General features: G+C 55.0%; 1 protein-coding gene across 1 annotated transcript in view; it reads left to right on the forward strand.

Moving 5' to 3' along the window:
* The window catches only part of Pkd1l3 (polycystin 1 like 3, transient receptor potential channel interacting), a 71,593-nt gene that overhangs the window by 34,736 nt on the left and 14,370 nt on the right, over positions 1 to 22,487 (forward strand). The window contains 19 exon segments of the mRNA XM_087190027.1: positions 1,600 to 1,773; positions 3,373 to 3,497; positions 4,460 to 4,583; positions 5,108 to 5,239; positions 6,112 to 6,334; positions 6,606 to 6,799; positions 9,422 to 9,652; positions 11,901 to 12,002; positions 13,191 to 13,369; positions 14,549 to 14,695; positions 14,900 to 15,099; positions 15,480 to 15,682; positions 16,655 to 17,251; positions 17,608 to 17,676; positions 18,945 to 19,237; positions 20,587 to 20,633; positions 20,636 to 20,770; positions 21,676 to 22,027; positions 22,246 to 22,379. Of these exon segments, the coding sequence (XP_087046153.1) occupies positions 1,600 to 1,773; positions 3,373 to 3,497; positions 4,460 to 4,583; positions 5,108 to 5,239; positions 6,112 to 6,334; positions 6,606 to 6,799; positions 9,422 to 9,652; positions 11,901 to 12,002; positions 13,191 to 13,369; positions 14,549 to 14,695; positions 14,900 to 15,099; positions 15,480 to 15,682; positions 16,655 to 17,251; positions 17,608 to 17,676; positions 18,945 to 19,237; positions 20,587 to 20,633; positions 20,636 to 20,770; positions 21,676 to 22,027; positions 22,246 to 22,379 (3,661 nt within the window).

Below are 22,487 nucleotides of genomic sequence, written 5' to 3' on the forward strand. Positions count from 1 at the left end.
AACAGGGCAGAGCCCAGGCAGCAGACTCTCACCTCCGATCCTGACTTCCAACCTCTCTCGGCCTCACTTCCCCTCCTCTACCAGTGTTTCTCAAGTCCTTGCCTCAGGATCTACTTCTTGAGAACTGATATCAAAGCGCCATGTTCCCAGGCTCATGGCAGCCATGGTTTAAAGAAGAACCCATAATAGCTGGGTGTGGTGGTGCACATGATCCCAGCACTCTGGGGGGCTGAGGCAGGAGGACCACAAGTTAGAGCCCAGCCTGGGCAACTTAGTGGCTTAGCAAGATGCTGCCTCATAAAAGGGCTGGGGGGATAGCTCAGTGTGAAGATGCTGGGTTCAATCCTCCATACAGGAGAAGAAAAAGCAGCCATAAAAACAGTAAGAGGGGAGAATTGCCCTGGCTCTGCCTACCTACTCAGGCAGGGGCTGCCCCCTCACATCCTCCTGCCTGAAGCCAGTGAGGCTGGGCTTTAATTCAGGAACCACAGTGCAGCTGGCATGATACTTTGCATGTACACATCCATACCATGTGCACACACACACATACCTATATGCATCCACCCTTCCACCCTTCTGTGCATTTATACAGGCTTTAATGTGTTCATTCATTCAAATGCTTCTTGCGTGCCTATGTACGAGGCATCAGAATCACTGGGAATTCAGAAGCAAGTCACACACAAGGACTCTGCCCTCCTGGCATTTTCAGACTACCAGGGCAGCCAGAGATTAAACAAGTAATTCAACAAACAGATATACCAAAATTGGAATAAGTGCTATGTCTGTCCATCCATTCATTCATCCGTTAATCCATCTTCTGTCCATTTAACCATAAACCATCTATCCATTGATCTATCCATCCATCAGCAATCCACTCATCATCTATCACCCATCCATCTATTTACCCCCCATCATCCATCCATTCATCCATCCATCATCCATCCATCATCCATCATCCATCATCCATCCATCCATTTATCACCCATCATCCATCCATTCATCTATCCATCCATCATCCATCCATCCATCATCCATCATCCATCCATTCATCTATCCATCCATCATCCATCCATCCATCATCCATCATCCATCCATTCTTCTATCCATCCATCATCCATCCATCCATCCATCACCCATCATCCATCCATTCATCATTCATCATCCACCCATCCATCACCCATCATCCATCCATTCATCTATCCATCCATCATCCATCCATTCATCATTCTTCATCCATCCAACCATCATCTATCCATCTTCCACCTATCCATCATCCACTCCTCCATCTTCCACCCACCCCGCCAGGCAGCGATGTTGCTGGAGGCCCACAGTGTTAAGCCCACTGTGGTGTTTGAGGCTCTCTGAGAGGGATGCAGAGACAGACCTGGCTACTCTCCTGGAGGGACTTACAGCCTCATAAGGAAGCAGGACCAGGTCTCAAGCCAAGGATCTAGGCAGATCCTGTGATGGGCCTGGGCCTGCTCTTCCCTGGCAATGCCTTCCCTGCTCCCTCCTCTGCAGCCTTATCCCTTGAAAGGCACAGGGGCGGTCCATGCTGGGTAAGGGCTCACATTGCTTTTCCTTTTTGGGGTGAACCAGTGTCAGGCCAGCCAAGCTCTATACCTCACCAGCGAGGCCCTGTTGACAGCAAGTGCCACAGCCCACCCTGAGGACCAGAGGCACCAGGTGGCCATCAGGGACCTGCTTGTGGCTGTGGGAAGTGTACTGGATGCGTCCCTGAGCTATAGACCTGGGGAGACCAGCGCCAGACAGGTGGGCGGCCCGGGCCAGACGTGGACCACACAGCCACTGTGTGCCCAGCTCACATCAGCATACTGGGTGGATCTTTCTCCCCATCTCACAAATGAGGAAACTGAGGCAGGGAGCCCAAAGTGCTTCCCAAGGAGCAAAGGTTTCAGACGGCACACCACAGGGCAGCAGAGGAGGCAGTGTGGCGTAGTGGAGAGCACACAGCTCTGGAGCGAGGCAGCCTGAGCCTGATTCCAGTGTCTGTCCCTCACAAGCCTTTTGCCTCAGGAGGTCACAGGACTTCCCTAGGCCTTGTTTCCTCTTCTGTAAATGGAGGCGCCCTGACTCTTCCCAAGTGAGTCCCCAGTTGGGGGATCACATGCACCACAGTAAATCTGCATAAACTCCTGGTTCATTTGACAAGAGCACAGAAAGGCTTTGCGTTCTTACTGAGAGTGAGAACATGTGGGACGTGTGTGTCCCTCAGTCCCCAAGATGGGCACAAGGGTGCAGGGCCCAGGGCAGCCCCGGGACAGGGCCGCAAGGCCCCATCACCTCTGTCCCACAGCCCTCTGTCTCGGGGCCACCTTCCCAGTCCAGGAGGAACTGAGGCTCAGTCCACGCAGGTGTTTGCCCACTCGGTCACACATGCACACAGGGCCACGTGTTCAGACACACTCAACTGCATCCTCACACACTCACACACACACACAAATAACCCTCCCACACACTCACAGACCACATCCCGGCATCAAGACACACACGCTTAGAGGAATCCAAACACACATTCCTTCACAATACCCCAGAGCATGCACCCATGTGCACACACACAGACATCTTTACACACATCTTCTTCCCTGGCAGCAGTCACATGCACACATGCTCACTGACTCTTACCTTTGGTTGTAGTCACACACAAAATCACTGCACACTCAGACACGCTCACTTACACTCACCCCAAAGCCACTCACATTTACCCAGCACACTCACGCATTCACACGCTTACCCTCATGAATACGCTCCATTACTGCATTCACGCGGTCATGGCCACACACATACACACACACACACACACACACACAATCAGCACCCCTGGGCTCTCTGTGCAAGCATCCAGCCCCTCTTGGCCCACACAGCACCCTGTATCACCGATGAAACATGTGACCTGTGGTGGAAAGTGGGCGGGGCGGGGCGGGGCAGCAGAGCTCAGCCCAGGTGCCCCAGGATGGCCGTGCCCCTGGCTCCTCACCACCCGGGAACAAGACCTGGGTGGAGGGTGGCTGTCAGCGGCACACAGAGCCACGTGGTGTGACGGCTCCACACAGGGACCTTGAGCCACATGCTTCCTTGTGAGTCCTGGCTCTTAGCAGCAGGTGACCTCCCTGTCACCTGTTCTGGCTGTGCCTCTGTTTCCCCTTCTGCATGCTGTGAGGATGCAAGGCATTTGCAGAACCCAGGACTTGGAATCTGAGTGTCTCCTCTGTGGTCACCCACAGTGCTGCCTTTCCCCTCCCTGCCCTGTCTACCTCAGCCCCTGCAGGAGGCCCCACACCAGCCTGGTGACCCTAACCAAAGGTGGCCCAGGGTGGTGGCTCAGCGGTGTCCTCCTGCGTCCTTTTCCAGGCAGCCACAGTGGCCCGGCTGCTCGGGGTGGCAGAGTGCGTGCAGACCACCCTCTTGCTGGGCGCATTGCCTGGGGGACTTGCGGCCACTCTGGCCACCCCCTCCATCTCTTTGTACACAAACAGGTAACTGAGAAGTTCGAGTCCTGACCTCATGTCTTCTACACCCACATCCCAAGAGCAGACAGAGCCCGGGAGGCCGGCCCTGGGCTGGGAAGTGCAGGGACCAGACAGGACAGGAAAGGAAGGGCCCAGCGCTCAGGGTCCAGGCCACTGAGTAGGGAGAGATGTCATCCTGCAGCTGTGGGGACAGGGTGGGAGGAACAGGCGTGGCCCACCACTGACCATGTCCTGTGTGTGCCCACATGGATGCACAGTTGCCTGGGGTGTCTCCCCACAGAGTGTGGCTGTCACCGAGCCCTGACCGTAGCCTGGGGAAGGCTTCCTCTCTCTCCTGCCCCACCTGTCCAGCAGGGCCTGTGCTTCGACTCCAGGCACCAAGTGCCCATTCTCGGGTCCTCAGGGCAGCTCTCTTGGGTCCCAGGGTGGTTTCTGGGCCACAGCCAGGATCTGAAACAGGTCTCTAGCTAATCAGGACAAGGTCAAAGGGCAGAAAGGGTGAGGCTGGGGGCCATGGCATCAAAGGTCAAGGCAGGTAGGGAAAATAAACCTAGAGAGATGTCCACGCCCAAGCTCGTTTATTCGTTCATTCACCACAAACCTGTGAGCCGGGTGTGATGGCGCACACCTGTGCCTCAGCACTCGGGAGGCGGTGGCAGGAGGATCACCACCGCAAGTTCAAGGCCATCCTGGGCTACATAGTGAGATGCTGCCTCAAAAAGTAAAATTTGTTGAACACCTCCTAAGTGGCAGACACTGTTCTAGGACAGGACGAGAGCAGCAAACAGAGCTGGCAAACCTCTGCCTTGCCAGGGCCTCCAACCCAGCACAGGGGCCCGCTGCCTTTGACACCGCTTCTGCGGTTCCAAACACACAGAAATGCCCAGAGACCTTAAACCCGTGGCCCGCCCTGCTGGAAAGCCGGGGCTGCTGACCTCCTCCTCTCTCTGTCCCCGCCCTGTGGCCAGGATACTGCCTTGGAGCTGGCGAGGGACCTCCCTGCATGTTGCTGCTGCTAACTCTGCGGCCTTCACTCTGCCCACTGGCCCCCTCTGCTCCCCGGAGCACCCACAGGAGCCGGTGAACATCAGGGTAACACAGCTGAGGCCTCCTTGGGGACAGTAAGGCCCTGCTGTGATCTGCTCACCCACGCTGGTGACTTAGCACCCAGCCCATTTCACAGATGAGGCTTGATAGCTTGCCGAGGCCACAGCGGGATCCACACCCTCAGCCCCAGACAGCCCCCTCTTCCTTCTGCTGCATTGTTTTTGTTTTTTTGGTACCGGGGATCGAACTTGGGACCTTATGCTTGCGAAGCAGGCGGCAGAACCACTGAGCTACATCCCTGGCCCATTCTGCTGCATTTTGGGGAAGAAAGACTTGGCAGGTTTTACATCCCAGCTGTTGCTCAGCCAAGCCACGTCTGCTCTGGGTTCTCCAGGGCCAGCCCTGTGAGGCCACAGTCCGAGGGGCAGAAACACACCCTGAAAACCAGCAGCAGCTAAAGCTGGTGTCCCCCATCCACTCCCTAGTGCCAGGGCTACTCGCCTGCCTCACCTTACAGCGTGGGGACCTAGTCACCTCTAGCCCCTCAGGCCCTCTGCTCTCCATTCCAGACGATGAGCTTCCCAAAAAGCCCCTTTCCGACAGGAGGCGGCTTTGATGTCAGCAGAACTGTGGGCGGTCTGAGTCTGAGCAGCCCCAGGGCAAGGCTCATTCCCATGAAGAACCTGTCAGAGAAGGCCGAGGTAGAATCAGGCACTTGGAAGCAGATGGCCCTCTGGCTTCTTCAGCTTGGTTGGGACCAAAAGTTCCTCAATTATGCAAACAGTGGTTAAAGAGGGGATCATTCAAAATGATCCCTGCCCTGCCTTAAACTTGGGGCTTCACTTACAACCCTGAATGTATGTTCCTTCCCCTATCTTTTGGTGTGGAACAAGAAATCTTCCTCTACATGAATCTGTTGATGGAATTTTCATCACCTTCATTGCATAAATATAGCTTCTAAAATATCCACTTAAGTTTTTAATTTTTTTTTCTTTTGTGGTGCTAGGATTGAACTCACGGCCTCACACATGCTAGGCAAGTGCTTTCCCACTGAGCTACACCCCAGCCCTACATTTTCTTCAAAGTTAACCAGAAACATAAACACACCATGGTGTAATAGGAGGTCAGAGTCTTACAAGATCTTAATGATTTTTTTTCTGGTCATGAACAATTTTCTCACCAACGACATTTTTGTTGGCTGGTTGCTTGGTTGGTACTGAGCACTGAACTCAAGGCCTTCACGCATCGCTATATCCCCAGCTCTTTTTTGAGACAGGATCTCAATAAGTTGCCCAGACTGGTATTGAAGCAAGTTCGAGGCCAGCCTGGGCTACATAATGAGACCCTATCTCAAAAGAGCAAGAAAGAAAAAAAGAAAGAAAGAAACTGAGTTTGGAGTTCTGGCCCCCAGAACTGCGAGATGACAAATCCGTATCTTCTGATGCCACCTGGCTGTCCCTGTGGATGCTCACTGAGGGCGTACGACGTGGTTTCAGTTCCCAAGGCTCGCCCCACCTGGATCTGGACAGCACCCCTTCCTGGCGCACCCTTGACATCCTTGTCTCTATCATAGATCCTATTGCCCCGGCCTGCAGAAGGACACACCTCACCAACCGTGTTGAACTTGACCGGGGCCAAGGTTCTTTGGGTGAATGTGACCACAAGGGCATCAGCTCTGGGGATCCGGCTGCACTGGGGACCTGGCATCCCACTCACGCTCAGCCTGGGCTATGGCTACCACCCCAACGCCACCAACCACGAGGCCCAAACCTGCCTGACACCAGCGGCTGCTCCAGGTACCCGGCTCCCAGGGTTGTGTCAGGAGTTGCTTCCTGGGGTGTGGCCACCTTCCAAAGTGAGGATCTGAGCCAGGCATGGTGGTGTGTGCCTGGAATGCCAGCACTCTGGAGGCTAAGGCAGGAGGATTGCCACAGGTTCAAGGCCAGACTAGGCCACATAGTGAATTCAGCAACTATATAGGAGACCCTGCCTCAAAAAAAAAAAAAAAAGTAAAAGTGAGGATCAGAGGCCATGGGGGGAAAAACAAAGAAAAAATCTGCCATTCAGATGAGCCAGCCACGTGGATCCTGGGCCCGGAAGAGCTGCCCTTCAGGGCAGGCGTCTACTACCTGAGTGTGGCCCCCGAGTCTGGCCTGGAGCCCGCCCCTGTCGAGGACCTCACCGTTAGGGTCACCACCTTCCTGCCCCACTGTGTGTTCTGGGATGAGGTCCAGGAGACTTGGGACGACTCTAGGTGCCAGGTAAGAAGAGGGAACAGAGGCAGGGTGGCTTAGGGTGTATCTGGCTCAGGTAGGGCCCCTCCAGTGCATCTGCTCTGGTGTCTTTGCTGTTTCCTGCTTTTTATGAGACAGGGTCTCACTACATAGTTCAGGCTAGCCTCGAACTTATGGTGACCCTCCTGACTCAGCCTCTCAAATCCTGGGGTTACAGGTGTGCACCACCATGCCCAGCTGGTGCAGTAGCTTGTGTGCACCATGGGACCTTTGCACATGCCAACCCCTGTGCCCAGAGTGCACCCCTCCCTTGCTGTTGCCTGCTTTCTGGAGAAAACTGTCTGACTTGTAACCTCTGGGACACACATACTCCTCCTCCACAGTACCCTGTGGCAAGGTCACCAGACCTCCAGGTACAAGGTCACATAAGTAATGTCCAATTCCCTCGGGGCACTGGAGCCCACGCTTTGCTCATCATGGGCAATAAATGATCATAGAGGAGTGGAGGCTGAGGCAGGAAGGCCTGGCTGGGGAGGCCAGAGGTCCTTTCCAAGGAAGTGAGCTCAGAGCCATGCCCTTTATTCTACACCGGGTGCTGGGTCCTCTACTCTGTCTTGTCAGAGCTGCACAGTGGTCCTCAGAGAGTTGTTATTACCGTTTCACTGAGAAAACAAGCAAAGCCTTGGGCCAGGCAGAGTAGTGCAGGCCTATAATCCTAGCACTCCAGGAGGCTGAGGCAGGAGGATTGCAAGTTTGGGTCCTACGTGAGCAACTTAGCAAGATCCTATCTCTAAATAAAAAACAGAAAAAGGACTGCTCAGTGAGAAGGCACTGGGTTTAGTTCCCAGTACCACCAAAAAACATAAAAAATAAAATAAAAGTTCAGGAGACTCCAGTGCCTCACCCCAAATCCCACAACTGGTGTACGGAGGAGCTGGGACTCGAAGCCAGGCCTGTCGGTGTCCAGGGTGTGAGTGTGGCACTGTGTGGCACTGCTGTCCCTCCATGAGTCCTGCCAAGCCTTGGCTTGATCTTGGCATTGTGAATTGCAACCAAATCCCTGCCTCGGCCTGCTCTGCTCTGCCCCAGGGAGCGGAAAAGTCTCCTACTGTCGATCCCACAGCATTCGTGCCCTTCTCAAGGTCAGCAGCCTCCACAAGGAATGGAGTTTATCACCACAAAGACCTATTTATTCACTAAATAGTCACCATGCCCCAGTGATTAGGATAGAACAGTGAGATAAATCAGTGAATTCTAACTAGGTATGGTGGCCCACACCTGTAATCCCAGCACTGAGGGAGGCTGAGGCGGGAGAATCACAAGTATGACTTAGTAACCAATCAACTTAGTAATGAAGCAAGACCCTGTCTCAAATCTTTTTTAAAAAAGGACCAGGGATATAGCTCAGTGGTTCCACCACCTGCCTCAAAAGCGAAAGGTGCTGAGTTTGATTCCCCAGCACCCGCCCCCCCCCAAAAAAAAAATTTAAAGGGCTGGGGATGTTGCTCAGTGCAAAGGCCCTGGGTTCAATCCTCCAAATCTCAAAAAAGAAGTTAAATAAACAGTGAGGCTCACCTAGCAGAGGACACAGGAAGCAAGTGACACACACGCGTGTAAGGATAAGAATCCCTGTCCCACAGAGCCCCAGAAGGAAGAGACCCAAGGCACCAGCCTCCTTTGCCCCTCTGTCCTTGTCACCTTGTGGGCCCTGCAGGGAACCGGCGGCACCGGGTAATGCAGTTGGGTTGGATCTTCCCAACCTGCAGAGTGGTCCTGGGCTGTGACTTCGAACTGGCCGAGACCCTTGGGGTGGCTGGGCCCAGCACCCCACACACACCTCGCCACCTCCCGAGCTGTCCCACACCACGGGATTGCAGGCATGTGCCACCACACCCAGCCCCAGGCAGAGCAGACTGATGACGTGATGCCCACAGTGAGAGACGGCTGTGAAGGTGTTTGTTAGAAATCGGGCGCGCTGGAGCAGGCCTATAATCCCAGCACTTGGGAGGCTGAGGCAGGAGGATTTTAAGTTCAAGTCCTACCTAGGCAACTTGATGAGACACTATCTCAAAAATTAAAAAATAAAAAAAGGCTGGGGATATAGTTCAGTGGTAGCATGACCCCAGGTTCAATTCCCAGTACTGAGCGATGAAGATAGATAGGCTGAATTGTAAATTAATTTTTCATTTAAGAAGCCCAGAGGAATCCCGAGGCTGGGGCCCCAGGAATCTCCCAGCCCCACACCCCCACTGCCGTCCCTCAGTGTCCAGGCAACGGTCCCAGGAAGTGAGAAGGTGTTGTTGTGTGTCGTGATCCTGCCACATGCTCCCATACACTTGGGACCACCACTAATACCACATAAATGCTATCTATGTACACTGTTGCTAGACTGCATTGCTTAGGGAATAATAGCAAGGAAAACCTTTATATGTTCAGTGTAAAAACACATACTAAAACAAGGAACGTCTAGTTCTACCTGTTCAGTAAAGGAAAAAAAGAGAATATATTTTCACTCTGAGGTTGGCCGAACGTGCAGATTTGCTGTGCAGAAGGTGGACAGTCGCTGGGCCTCTGTGATGTGGATGGTGCAGTCTCTCTCAGGCTCCGGGGGCTCAGCCCCGAGCCACACGCGGCCTCCCTGGGTTGCAGGTGGGGTTGAGGACCATGCACTCAAGGATGCCCTGCCTCTGCTGCCACCTCACCTTCTTTGGAAGCACCTTCCTGGTGATGCCCAATGTGGTCGGCGTCCGCCAGGCGGCAGAGCTCTTTGCCACCTTCGAGGACAACCCCGTGGTGGTGAGCGCTGTGGGCTGCCTCTGCGTGCTCTATGTGCTGGCGCAGATCTGGGCCAGGAGGAAGGATGTGCAGGACCAGGCCAAGGTGGGGCCGTGGACCTGGGATGGGGGGGAGCAGGGGGTGCAGCGACGCGGCTGGCGAGCTGCTGGTCTGCCATAACCTTGCAGACTGGCCTCTCAGCCTATTTCTCTCAATTTCTGTTTTTCATTGGTACGTGTTTGCAAGACATAATGATTGCTTTCATCATGGGGAGTTAGTGCATGTACATGACACATCTTCATTCTTGAGCCAGGCATGGTGGCTCATGCCTATAATTCCAGCATTTGGGAGCCTGAGGCAGGAGGATCTCCATGAGTTTGAAGCCAGAAAGGGATAAAGAGACCCTGTTTTCAAAAGCAATAATTCTTTTTATGTCCCCTTGCCCTCCCTCTGCTCCCCCTTCCCTCCACCTCTTGGTCCCCTTCTCATTTGAGAAAGATTTATCTTTCTGCTTCCGATTATCTACTTTTATTTTGCTCTTGTAATTTGGGTTCCTCATATAGCAGAAACTCTGGGATATTTAAGCTCATGTGTCTGACTTAACATTGCAGTCTCAAGGTGCATTCTACAAATGACTCAAACCCTCAGCCCCCTTGCAAATGTTCCTTGCATCAGATTAGCAGTATGGCTTTGCTCCTGATCATGTACCGAGGGCTGACCCCCGCCAGGCCCCTTACAGGAGCCCCATGCAGCAGGCACCTGTGTCAGGTGCAATGACCCCTGAGATTCAGAACCCACAGAAGGACTGAACTCCTGGTTCTGGTTTCTCACAGCAAAAGGAAGCAGGTTAAAGGACAGAGGGAAGGTGGGTAGCGCTTCTGGCCATTCTCTCTGAGCTCTGAAGTGTGGAATTTCCCTAGCAGTAACATTCGACAGACCTGGGTACTCATGACTAGCGAGCTCTCCCGAGCATCGGTGAGCCTTGATGCTGGGAGCCATTCACATGGGGGAGACACCCCCTGCCCAAGCTTCTGAGCCTCCAGCCTCCCTCACACTCCTGCCTGAGTGTGAGATGGGTCTGAGAAATGAGATCAGACAACAATGGATGCAACAGATTGCTGGAGACCACACACTCATTCATTTTCCAATATTTGCACTGTGGTGGATGGTAGTGCACCATGGATGATAAGCGCTCAGCAGTGTGAGGGAACAGGAGGTTGCACTGGGGTCAAGCTCTGAACTGCCCCCTCCCTGCCCACCCCAGCAACACCACCCAGGATGGTGGCACAGCACTGACACAGCTGTCCGGACAGTCCCTTCCAAGTGCCCAGCCGCAGGTGGCTCCCAGGAAGTGGGCACTGAGATGGAGTCAGGCGTGCAGCGTTTACTGCTAGGGCTCCCAGGCCCGGGCGAGCACGGGGGTGCCCGAGGCCCAGGTCTTGACCACAGAGACTCGGCCCAGATGGGAGGCCGCCCCTCCACGGAGGGGCCTCCTTTGTCCTTGAAGACAGTCTCCCAGCAGTGGGGCGCCTCCTTCCACAGGAGGGAGCGCAGAGGCCATGGCAGCCTCTGTCACCTCCAGTGAATAGATTTTTTTGGCTAAACATTTTAGTATTTCATTCCTTTTAAATTCCCTAGGGATCTGAGTGTGGTGGCTCACACCTATGATCCCAGCACTCAGGAGGCTGAGGTCGGAGGATCAGTGTGAGTTCAAGGCCAGCCTGGATTATACAGAAAGATCAGCTCTCAAACCCTACACACACACACACACACACACACACACACACACACGAAACAATTTATATAAATAAATAAGTTCCTTTGAAAGCAAATCTGGTCACTGGCATTATAAGACATTTCACAAGAAGAGTGTGTGGTTCAACAGGCCAATCGCAAATATTTTTAGACTACTATCAAGTTCATTTCTAATATAACTGGTAAGGTCATACTTAACACCGAATGTACTTTGAGCTTTTTAACCATTTAGCAGTCCAGTTATTTAAATACATGATAACCAAAAATGGCATATTTTCCCATTAATTGTTAGAAGGTAATGTGAGGGGAAATATGAAACTTGACAATTTTATCAAATGTGTTTAATACAAGAATGAACTGGTTGAAATGGGCGATGCTTTCGAGAGTCAGTGCATACACAAATGTGCTGTCCGAGGGACACTCGGGTCTCCTGTTCAGTGGTCAGAGGCTTGGTGTCGGACAGAACAGCCCTCACTGCCGGAATGGGCATGCTGCACCTGAGTCTCCTCTGCCTTTGCCGGGCGCAAATGCCAGCTCATCCCTGCGGGTGTGACAGGAAGACGCACGCAGCAGGGTTCTAACACCGCCCTCCCTCTAGGTGAAGCTCACAGTGCTGGAGGACAACGATCCCTTTGCCCAGTACCACTACCTGGTAAGGGTCTACACCGGGCAGTGGCGAGGGATGGCCACCTCCTCCAAGGTACCCCAGACCGCGCAGGAGGCCGAGGCAAGAGGGCTGCAAGTTCGAGGCCAATCTGGGCTACAAGGGAGATGGCGTCTCACAAAAGCAAAACCAAACAAAAATCAGTGGCACTGGGAAAACTGCTGTTGCTGCAGCGACTCTGAAGCAAGGATTGGAGTGCAAGTGATTTCCCTGGGACGGACCCCAGGAAGCACCAGGAGCAGAGCGGGGAGCCACACAGGGAAGGAAAGTGGCCAATAAAGGATACATGACCGAGCTGTCACCCTGTGGGCACTGCACCCCAGTGCCCACAGGGGGCTCACAGCAGGGCCCCAAGGCGCCCCAGGTGGCCAGGAGGAAACCAGGGTGTCTACCCTCACGCCCTCCAGTCCATGGCCGGGAGGAGCTGGCTGGGCCTTTCTTTCTCCTCCCCTTCTGGTTGTTGCTCCAACGGCCAAAGCGAGCTGCGGGGGAAAAGGCAGCTGGACGTTGACACAGGGAGTCCCGAGTGGCAAGGCTGAGGGGTGCAGCGAACAGGGGCAGGGTCTGCTGGGATGCTCAGAAAATCAGGCCTGCCCACTGGCACTGCCTGGACAGAAACATACTCATGGGTTGATTCCCAATATTCATACTTGTACAGCTAGGCCAGGCCCTGGGAATATGTATTTCAAAGTAGCAGGCATTCCTCCATCACAGCTCATTGCCCGGAACTCTGAGAGACACTGAAAATAGAATCGTTAGGAGGAAAATTGTTGTTGTCAAATTGTTGGCAGTTTCTGCTCTATAGTCCTTACAAATAAATGCATGATCCTGGCAGTTGGGAGCCTGAGGCAGGAGGACTGCCACAAGTTGGAGGCCAGCCTGAGCTAAGTAAGTCGAAGGCCAGTGTGAACTATATAGCTAGTCCCTATCTTAAAAAAACAAAAAAATCAGTCAATCAGTCTATCAATCAACAATCAGGGAGGAGTTTGAAAAGTTGCCAGCAGGATTTTTATGAGTGTGACTAATCTCAAAGCCATGAATATAGAGGGTGTCACCCAACTCTGCACCACAGAAACCGTAACTGTGCGCAGGTCCCAGGCGGGAGGAAGGGAAGTGGAAAGGGCTGTGTGCACTGGTCTCTGCTGGCTTCTGGCCATCTCCCATGGGCAAGGCCAGCAGGCTCCGTTGCCATGTGGAGGTGGCCACCCTGGTCCTGCACTGCAGGTGACCATCACCCTGTACGGCCGGGATGGAGAGAGCAAGCCGCACCACCTGGAGGGCCCTTTGTCCCCTGGGTTTGAGCGTGGAGGAGTGGACATCTTCCTGCTGTCCACCCTGTTCCCCCTGGGGGAACTGTGGCCCCTCCGGCTGTGGCACGACAACTCGGGAGACTGGCCGTCCTGGTGAGTGCGCAGGAGGCAAAGCCAGGCTGGGGCAGGGCCCTGCTCAGCACACGGAGGGATCCCCATTTCCCAGATAAGGAGGTTAAGGTTGGAGACACCGGGCCTGGTCCACGTGGCCCAGCAGCAGCCGGGAGGGGCAGATGGCACAGCCTTGGTGTCCAGCGTCAGCCCCACCCGTGGCCCTTGGCAGCGTGGACCGAGGCTTGCCCAAGGTCAGCAGCTGCAAATCCAGAGCAAAATCCTCCCCGTGTGTGTGGCCAACACCAGGGCCCCAGATGGGCAGAGCCAGTCTGACGGGCCATCGGCAGCCAGCGGTGGCATCACACCTCTGTCTCATTCACCTCAGGGACTAAACATCAGTACTCAGTGCCGCGGTTGTTGGTTGGTTCCCAGGAAGCAGATGCTGAGATGGACATGGGAAAGTGGGGTGCCTGTTAGGGGCTCCGGGGAGAACATCTGGGTGGGAAGCCGGCAGGATGGACAGAGGGAAGCATTGAGCTGTGATGCAGGCCATGACTGCCCAGCCGCTCCTAATCCCCAAGCTCTGAGCTATCTCAGGTTGGACCAAGATCTGCAGGTCCTGCTGGGTTGCTGCAGTCTCGAACTCAGGAGCCTGGGGCAAGAGGATCATTGAAAGTTCAAGCCCACCTGGGCTACCTAGTGAGTTCAAGGCCAGCCTGAACTACATAGTGAGATCCTGTCTCAAAAACACCAAAAACAGAAACGGGTGAGCTGCTGCTGGGTCTGATCTCATATGACAAGCACAGCAACTTCACATCCTCCCCAGGTTACGTGAGACCCAGAGTCCTGAGCCCTGGGGAGATGGTGGCCTTGTGCTCCAGACAGAATTTGGACAGCATCAGGTCCTGCGACCTGATGCAGCCTGTGCCTGCCTGTCTGCACACATGCACTTCCCACAGTTGGCTTTGCCCTGGCTGGGGGCCCTGGGCAGAGAAGGGCTCCCTTTCCAGGGGCACCTCCTACATGTTACCTGCCGCTGGCTGCCTGAGCTCCCCACGGGGGCCAATTCTAATCAAGGCATGGAGGACAAGGAAGGGACACGTGGCCTCTTTGCAGGCGCTCCTTTTTGGGGCTCAGGTTTGCAAAGGTGCTACCTCCCTGGGGTCCAGGAAGGCTCACCCTTGTACCTTGCCCTCACACTGTGGGTCCCTTCTCTAGGTTCGTGAGTCAGGTGCTGGTCCATGACCCTGCGACGGGCCAGAAGTGGTATTTCCTCTGCAACTCATGGCTGTCCATCGATGGGGGAGACTGTGTCCTCGACAAGGTGTTTCCCGTGGCTGCAGGGCAGGACAGGAAACAGCTCAGGTACTTCTTCTTTCTTTTTAAGCAAATCCGCTTTACTTTGCTCTTTTTTGGGGGACAGTCTCACTATGTAGTCCAGGCTGGCCTTAAACTCGTGGCAATATTCCTGCCTCAGCCTCCCAAGTGTTGGGCTCACAGGCATGCAACCCCACGCCTGGCTCCTTCCTGTCTCCTGAATTCCTGTCCCTCTCTCCCTGCCACCCACAGCCATCTGTTCTTTATGAAGATGTCCACAGGCTTCCAGGAAGGCCACCTCTGGTACTCCATCTTCAGCAGCTCAGCTTGGAGCCGCTTCACGCGGGTCCAGAGGGTGTCCTGCTGCTTCTCCCTGCTCCTCTGCACCATGCTGACCAGCATCATGTTCTGGGGGGTCCCCAAGGACCCCGCTGAGCAGAAGATGGACTTGGGTAACTCCTGTGGTCATCCTGGTTGGGGGTGTGGCCAGGGGACGTCAGTGCTCCCTGCCTCATGGACAGTTTTATTGGGGGTTGACTGCTGTCACCACGGCTCACCTTCCATGTGGCTGTCCTTCACCTCCAGCCCCTCCAGAGGTCAGGCTGGTGCTGTGTGGCCCAGGCCACTTGTCACACCATTAGCACACACTACTTGGTGTGGCCCAGGTCCCTGGTAAATGAAGACACTTCTAGCAGACATTACGCCAAGGGCTCAGCAGGGACTCTGGGAGCCGTATCCGGTCGTCCCTTTGTGCAGCCACCTGGTAGGAGGGGTAGAAGGAACGGGGCTCATACCTGCATCTCTCCTTGACCCTTCCCTGCCTCTCCCCCAGGTGACATTGAGTTCACGTGGCAGGAAGTGATGATCAGGCTGGAGAGCTCCCTGCTCATGTTCCCCATCAACCTCCTGATCGTCCAGATCTTCCAGCATGCCTGGCCTCGGGGTGCGAAGGCACAGGATGCTGGGACCCCCAGCCCAGCCCCGTCACCACAGCCCCTAGACGATGGCCTTGTGACACCTGAAGCAGTGACCAAGGCAGGTCCTCAAGCTCAGCCCAGGGTGGTGTGGGCTCCCCGCCCCTCTCTCTCTACTGTTTCCCCCCAGTTCCCCAGTCCTGGGGATTAAACCCAGAGCCTTCTCACTGAGCTGTAACACCAGGTCTCCGTATTTCTTATTTTGAGACAGGGTCTTGCTGAATTGCCCAGGCTGGCCTCCAATTTTCGCCTCAGCCTTCCAGAATGCTGGGATTGTAGGCATTCACCCATTATACCCTTTGGTTTCTTTCTTTTGAAGGCTGGGGATCAAACCTCGGCCTCATGCATGCTAAACAAGAGCTACACCACTGAGCTACATCCCCAATCCTTTCTGTGTTTGGGGGTTTTTCTTCCTTCCTTCCTTCTTTTTTTTTGGTACTGGGGATTGAACTCAGGTCCTTGTGCCTGCAGGGCAGGTGGTGGAAGCCCTCAGCTAAATCCCCGGCCCCTTTCTGTCTTTCTTTCTTTCTTTCTTTCTTTCTTTCTTTCTTTCTTTCTTTCTTTCTTTCTTTCTTTCTTCTTTCTTTCTTTCTTCTCTCTTTTCTTTCTTTGTATCCTTTTCCTTCTTTCTTCCCTTTCCTTCCTTCTTTCCCTCTCTCTCTCTCTCTCTCTCTCTCTCTCTCTCTCTCTCTCCATCTTGTCCTTTCTTTCTTTGGACAGGATCTCCCTGAATTGCCTAGCCTGGCTTTGAATTTGTGACCCTCCACGTAGCTCAGATTACAGGAGTGTACCACCATACCCAGCTACTCCACGAGCTTTTATTGAGCATTTGCTAGGTGCCCCACTTTGGGGAATATGCCTGGACTGGGGGATCTTAGCAGTGATGGGACAGAGCCTTGGGGAGGTCCAAGTCACATCTCCATGGGCAGAGCTGAGGCTCAAGCGCAGATCCCGAGCCTGGGCTCATCTTGTGACCCCCGGCTGCACCCCTTGCCTGCAGCTCACGTCCTGTCCCCACCTGGGCCTCCTGCAGGACACATGGCGACTCGTCAGCTCGCTGTGCAGAGCCCTGAAGCTGCTGCCCCCGGCCTCGGGCTGGGACTCTCTGAGCTCGATGGACATCAACACGCTGCTGGCCTTGGTGGAGGATGTCATTTGCCCTCAGAACCCAGTGGACTGGGGCTGCCAGGAGGAAGCCAGGGAGAGAGAGGATCCTTTCAGCCTGGCCCTGGAGTCTGCGCCAGTGGAAGGTGCGTGCTGCACAAGAGCAGTGGCTCCTGGGGCAGGTGGAGACGCTCGGGTCATGTCTGCGTCCCTGGCGGGAGGCCTCGTGCTCAGCCTCCCCCGCATCCACAGCCCTCCCTGCCCACACCGAAGGCGCCTGCCATCCTCACAGTGCTGTACCAAGCACAGCTGTTCTCGGGCCTTCTTCCCCTCTCTCTGCCTCAGCCTTCACTCCTGCTTGGGGGTGCAGGACCTCTGGTCAGTGCCCTTTGTCCCCTCTGCCTCCCTCGAGTTTGCCCTGCACCTGGCCATGGAATGGAACGTGGGAAGAGTGTTTAAAGTCTGCCCCAGCCGACCTCCTGCGGTGGGGACCGTGCCTGCATCTCCCATCTCTGTGGCCTCTCCTGTGACCTGGATGGGCCACCTCTGGGCCTTGGTTCCTCTTCCTGCAAAGTGTCAGGGGTTGCAGAATTAAGCCAGAGGCAAGGGGCCAGACACAGCCACAGGGTGATGAGTCAGAGAAAGACACAGAGTGAAAACGTTCTTTTCTCTGTTTTCTGTCAAGTCTTCTAATTAAAAGCTAGGTGTGGTGGTGCGCACCTGTAATCCCACTACTTGGGGAGGCTGAGGCAGGAGGATCACTGTGTGAGTTCAAGGCCAGCCTAAGCTGCACAGCCAGACCCTGTCTCAGAAAAAACCAAAACAAAACCAGTAGCACCACAGGCTGGTGACTAAGCCCTCCACCCTCTGGGGCCATTTTAGGTCCAAAGTGTAGGCTATGCAGATCCAGCTGCCAGCGTTCAGAGCAGCACCGCCACATGGGGCCTCCGGGTGATGGACACACCCTGCAGCTCAGCCTGGTGGGCTGGGATTAAAGCGCTGCCAGCGGTAGCACTCCAGAGGGTCACCTCACCCTGCCAGGCGCCGTGGCTCCTGCCCCTTTCGCTGCGCGGACTCCCTCCACTGTGACACCCCGCATGACCCTAAGCCTGAAGGCCTTGGGGACCTAGCTCTGTGTAGCCCTAACCAGGGGCCCTTCTGCCCAGAGACTGCGGTCCCTGGGCTTTAGAATAACAAAGAAAGAGCCGGGATTTAGCTCAGGAGTTCCACCGCCTGCCTTGCAAGTGGAAGGTCCCGAGTTCGATCCCTGGTACAAAAAAAAAGGAGGGGGGGGAGGGAGGAAGGAAGGAAGGAAGAAAGAAAGAAAGAAAGAACGAATGAATGAACCAGGGGAATGGGAGGGGTTGAAGAAAAGGAAAACAAGGAAACAAAGCTTATTATACGGGGACAGGTACAAATTCCCAATGATGAATGCCATCATACTGTATACCTAAAATACAGCAATAGACTCAGTTTAAAAAAAAAAAGGGGGGGGGATTTCAGGCAGACTGTAAAAAGCAACTGTCCTAGACCTCTGGGACAACAGATCTGACAGGACAGTGAGAGGCTCACAGCCTAGGTTCTGGAGCAGAGACTGACCAGACCGCAGCCATGCTGACCCCGAGCTGGGGGCCACTGACCGGTCCCTCCTCTTTACCGAGACTTCAGAGCTGTGGTCAGGAAGAGGGGTGCAGGAGAAGGAGCAAAGACAGAAGCCACCCTGTAGCGGTCCACCTTGACTTTCGGGGAAGATAAAGCAGGAGCAGACAGACGGCCAGAGGCGCACATCACAGTGCAGGTGGTCACCTCGGCCCAGGGGAACATCATTCACACAGAACCTGCACCAGCATTGATTTTAGTGAATTTAGAGGGCCCCGTGAGCCAGCCTCCTCACCCCCAAGGGTCCCACCCCACCGTGCCCAGGCAGCATGGCCCTGCAGGTCCCTGGCCCTGGCATAAACAGTTCATATGGGGAAGTGATGTTAATAGGAAAGTGAGTGCACACAGTGCACACCGACTGAGAGGAGAACAAGGCCGAGAGGAGCAAGGCGCCTGAACGGTGGGGGAAGAAGGGATTGCACAGCAGGCCGTGCAAAGGCCCTGAGGTCCAACGGAATGGTCACCTTATACCATTATTAAGCATGAGGAGTTGGGGTGGGGGAGAGGGTTCAAGACGAGGGTAAAGAGGGAGGTGACAAATGCCCTGGTGGTGCAGCTAGAAAGGCATGGGTCCCACAGGCAGCTGGGTCAGCACCTGCCAGTATGGCACAGTGGAAACAGCTGCTGATGCCAGCAAGCACTGGATCCTCAGGCTGCCAACACAGCCTGACCCACGCCTGCTGTGGGGACTGCCGGTGTCCTTCTTCATAGGTCCCTGTGCCTTCTTCCGGGCACGAAGACACAGCAGCAGCGACGTCTACCAGCCCCCTCTCCCCGCCACCATCGAGAAGATGAAAGCCACCTGGCTGAAGAAGCAGAAGGCGTTTGCCCTCATCACGGAGACCCTGGGTGGGTGCCGCCTGTGCCCACCTCTCAGCACTCGAGACTTCCATGCACGCACAGCCTTCAGAAGTCCCTCACTGGGGCTGGGCCTCAGTTTCCCTAGATGACAACTTACTCAACTTCTCCCCCCTACTTGAATCACGTGGTGGCCCCTTAAGGCCCTGAGCTCCCTCCTGTGGTTCCACTCACCTCAAGTCCCTCCCCGCCTTCCTAGTCTTTTTGTTTGTTTTGGTTTTATGTTTTGTTGTTTTTTGGTACCGGGGATCAAACTCGGGACCTTGTGCTTGCAAGACAGGCAGCGGAACCACTGAGCTAAATCCCTGGCCCTCTTTTTAATTTTTATTTATTTATTTATTTATTTTTGGTACTGGGGATCGAACTCCAGTTCTTGCGATTGCGCAGCAGGTGGCAAAACCACTGAGCTAAATCCCTGGCCCCCCTCTTTTTTATTTTTAAACCAGGTTACACCATGTAGTTTAGGCTGGCATTGAATTCACTACAGTCTTCCAAATTGTGGCTATCCTCCTGCCTCAGCCTCTTTCGTGTGGGAATAACAGGCATGCGCTACCCTACCCGACCTTCCTCCTAGTCTTTAACTCAGCCCAATCACAGTGGCGTCAGGGAGGCTTCCCCTGGCTGTCTGGCCCAGAGCTTTCAAACCTCAGCACATGTCTCGTCTGGGGTCCCCAGTAGCAGATTGGGGTATATGAAGCTTGTTGGGGAGGGGATCCCAGGAAGGGAACGTTCCCCCAGTGCTCCCTGCATCACACTCTCCTGTCCCCAGCAAGTCAGGTGAGCTCCATGAGGACTGGAATTTGCCATCCACTTCATGACTGTGCCCTCAGTAATGCCATGTGGCAGATGCACCACTGGAAAAAAATTGTTTAAAAAACACTAACATAAACTCAGCCTAGTGCTACATGCCTGGAATCCCAGCACTCCGGGAGGCTGAGGCCGGAGGATCCCCAAGTATGAGTCCAGCCTGGGCAACTTAGTGATTGAGCAAAGGAGTGGGCTGGGAATGCAGTCAGTGTAAAGGCCCTGGATCCAAAACCACAAACGCTGGGCAGTCTCTGTTTGGGGTGCTTTCTAAGTACTGTTAACTGATCTCTCATCACAACCTGAAGGCATAGAATTATTATCCAAACTAAACAGATGAGGAGTGAGGCACAGAGGGGCTGAATCACTTGCAAAGGGTACATGGATGGGAAATGGTAGGGCTGGGATTTGAACCCAGACAGTGGCCATCTCCATGGTTACCACGAGGCCAGGCTGGTCCTGAGCCACCATTCCACTTCCTGTCCTGGACTCAGGGCAGGCAGGCTCCCACCTGAAGGGAGCGCTGTGCATCCTCTGCAGTGTACCTGGCTTCCTATGGATGCTGCTGCTGGTGGCCTACGGGCAGCGGGACCAAGTGCCTACCACTTCAACAGGCACCTCGAGCGAAGCTTCACCAGAGGCTTTTCAGACGTGCTGGGCTTCCAAGAGTTCTTCGAGTGGGCCAACAGCACCCTTGTGAACAACCTGTACAGTCTGCACCGAGGTACTGGGCCCTGTGCTCGCTGCTGTCTGGGAGCAGGTGTGGGTCCTAAGCAAGTCACAGCCACGGGCCCCAGGCTTGGAAGGAGATGCTCAGACCTAAGCAGGAATTGACCACAGCACTGGGCAGGCTCTTGGACCATGAAGCATCCGGCATGGCCACAGTCAAGGACTGAGTGGGGGACCAGCGTGAAGCACAGGAGGAGACACAGGTGGGGCCACAGCAGGAAGGCGCTCAGCAGTTCACATCCGATCTGTGAGGAAGGGAGTTTCTACCTGACAGAGGGACAGATCCGTGGTCATTTGCAGGCGTCGTCTGTAGGAGAATGGGTGCACCTTAAGTGAAAGAAACCAGATGCACAGCTCCATGTCACATAGCTTCTCTCAAACGTGAAACCCAAAGCATACATAATTATAAAAATGAAACCGAGGATGGATAATAGGAAACAGGGAGAAAGATCTTTTACAAATGGGAAGGAGATCCGGAGACGACAGGAGGGGAAGGAGGAGGGGAAGGGGGATAAGAGGAATTCAGATGTTTTAAGTCCGTGTCCTACCCTCGAGGTGAATGCAAGCATAGGTGCTGCGGGTGGGCGCTAATACAACGCAACCTGGAAGGAGAAGGATCGTCCCGAAGCAGGGGGAAGCTGAGCAGGTGTCATGGGGCTGACCAAGGGGCAGGGGCAGTGCTCAGGGAGAGAGCGGGACAGAGGCACAGATGCATGGAGGAGGGGCGCTGGGGGCCGAGTGGGTCCCGGGTGATGCCGTCCATGGCCAGCCACCTCCTGGCGGTCTCCAGTGGGTTCGCTGATGCTCGCTCGGGTCCCAACGCGGGCGAGGAGTTCGGAAAGCGCAGGGCGTCAGGGTGGTCTTGCTTGTTGGACTGGCCCAGCTGATTTTCTCCTGCAGGCTTCCTCACGGATGGGAGCTCCAAGCTGGTTGGCAGCGCCCACATTCGCCAAGTGAGTGTCCGGGAAAGCTCCTTAGCTCCTTCCCTCTCCCCCTGCAGCTTCGGGGCTTCGCTGCACGGATACATGCCGGATGCCCGTGCGCTGTATTCCCTGGAGGAGGAAGACCGGCTGGCCTACAATGGGGAAGGCTGGAACACCTCCGCCCTCAACAGCAGCACTCGCTTTCCCCAGGCCTGGCAGTACCAAGACCAGAGCCAGCGCCAAGGCTCCCCAACATGAGGCAAGCTGGCTCTGCACCCCAGAGGAGGCTACGTGGTCCCTCTGGGGAGAGAGCGCCAGGGCGCGGTGAGGTGAGGCTGGCTGGACTCTCCTGCAGCGGGGTGAAGCCATCTGCTAGGGTCCTCTTCAAAGCAGGGCTGACGGAGCTCCTTCACGTCCCATGGGAGGGGCTGGCAGGTCCAGAATCTTTCCCAGGGCATTTGGGACAAGAAGCCCCAGGTTTGTCCAGATTGCAGGGCAAGGGCCCTCGGCAGGACAGAGGTGCCCCAAGCACCCCTCTTTTCCACAGAGTCCTCCACTATCTCTTTGACCACACCTGGCTGGACACCCTGAGCAGGGCCGTGTTTGTGGAGTTCACTGTCTACAATGCCAGTGTCAACCTGTTCTGAGTCGTCACCCTCACGCTGGAGACCAGTGGCCTGGGTGGGCTCCTCACCCACACCCCGCTGCCCAACAGGGCCAGGGCAAAGAGTCGCGCAGCAAGTGAGGGCTGGGGCTGGGCTTGCCCTGCGGCTGGCCCCCTGAGCCCCC

Source organism: Heterocephalus glaber, unplaced genomic scaffold (assembly GCF_053883595.1).
Source record: "Heterocephalus glaber isolate CG9 unplaced genomic scaffold, H.glaber_assembly_v1.0 deba00000071, whole genome shotgun sequence".
Lineage (NCBI taxonomy): Eukaryota > Metazoa > Chordata > Mammalia > Rodentia > Bathyergidae > Heterocephalus > Heterocephalus glaber.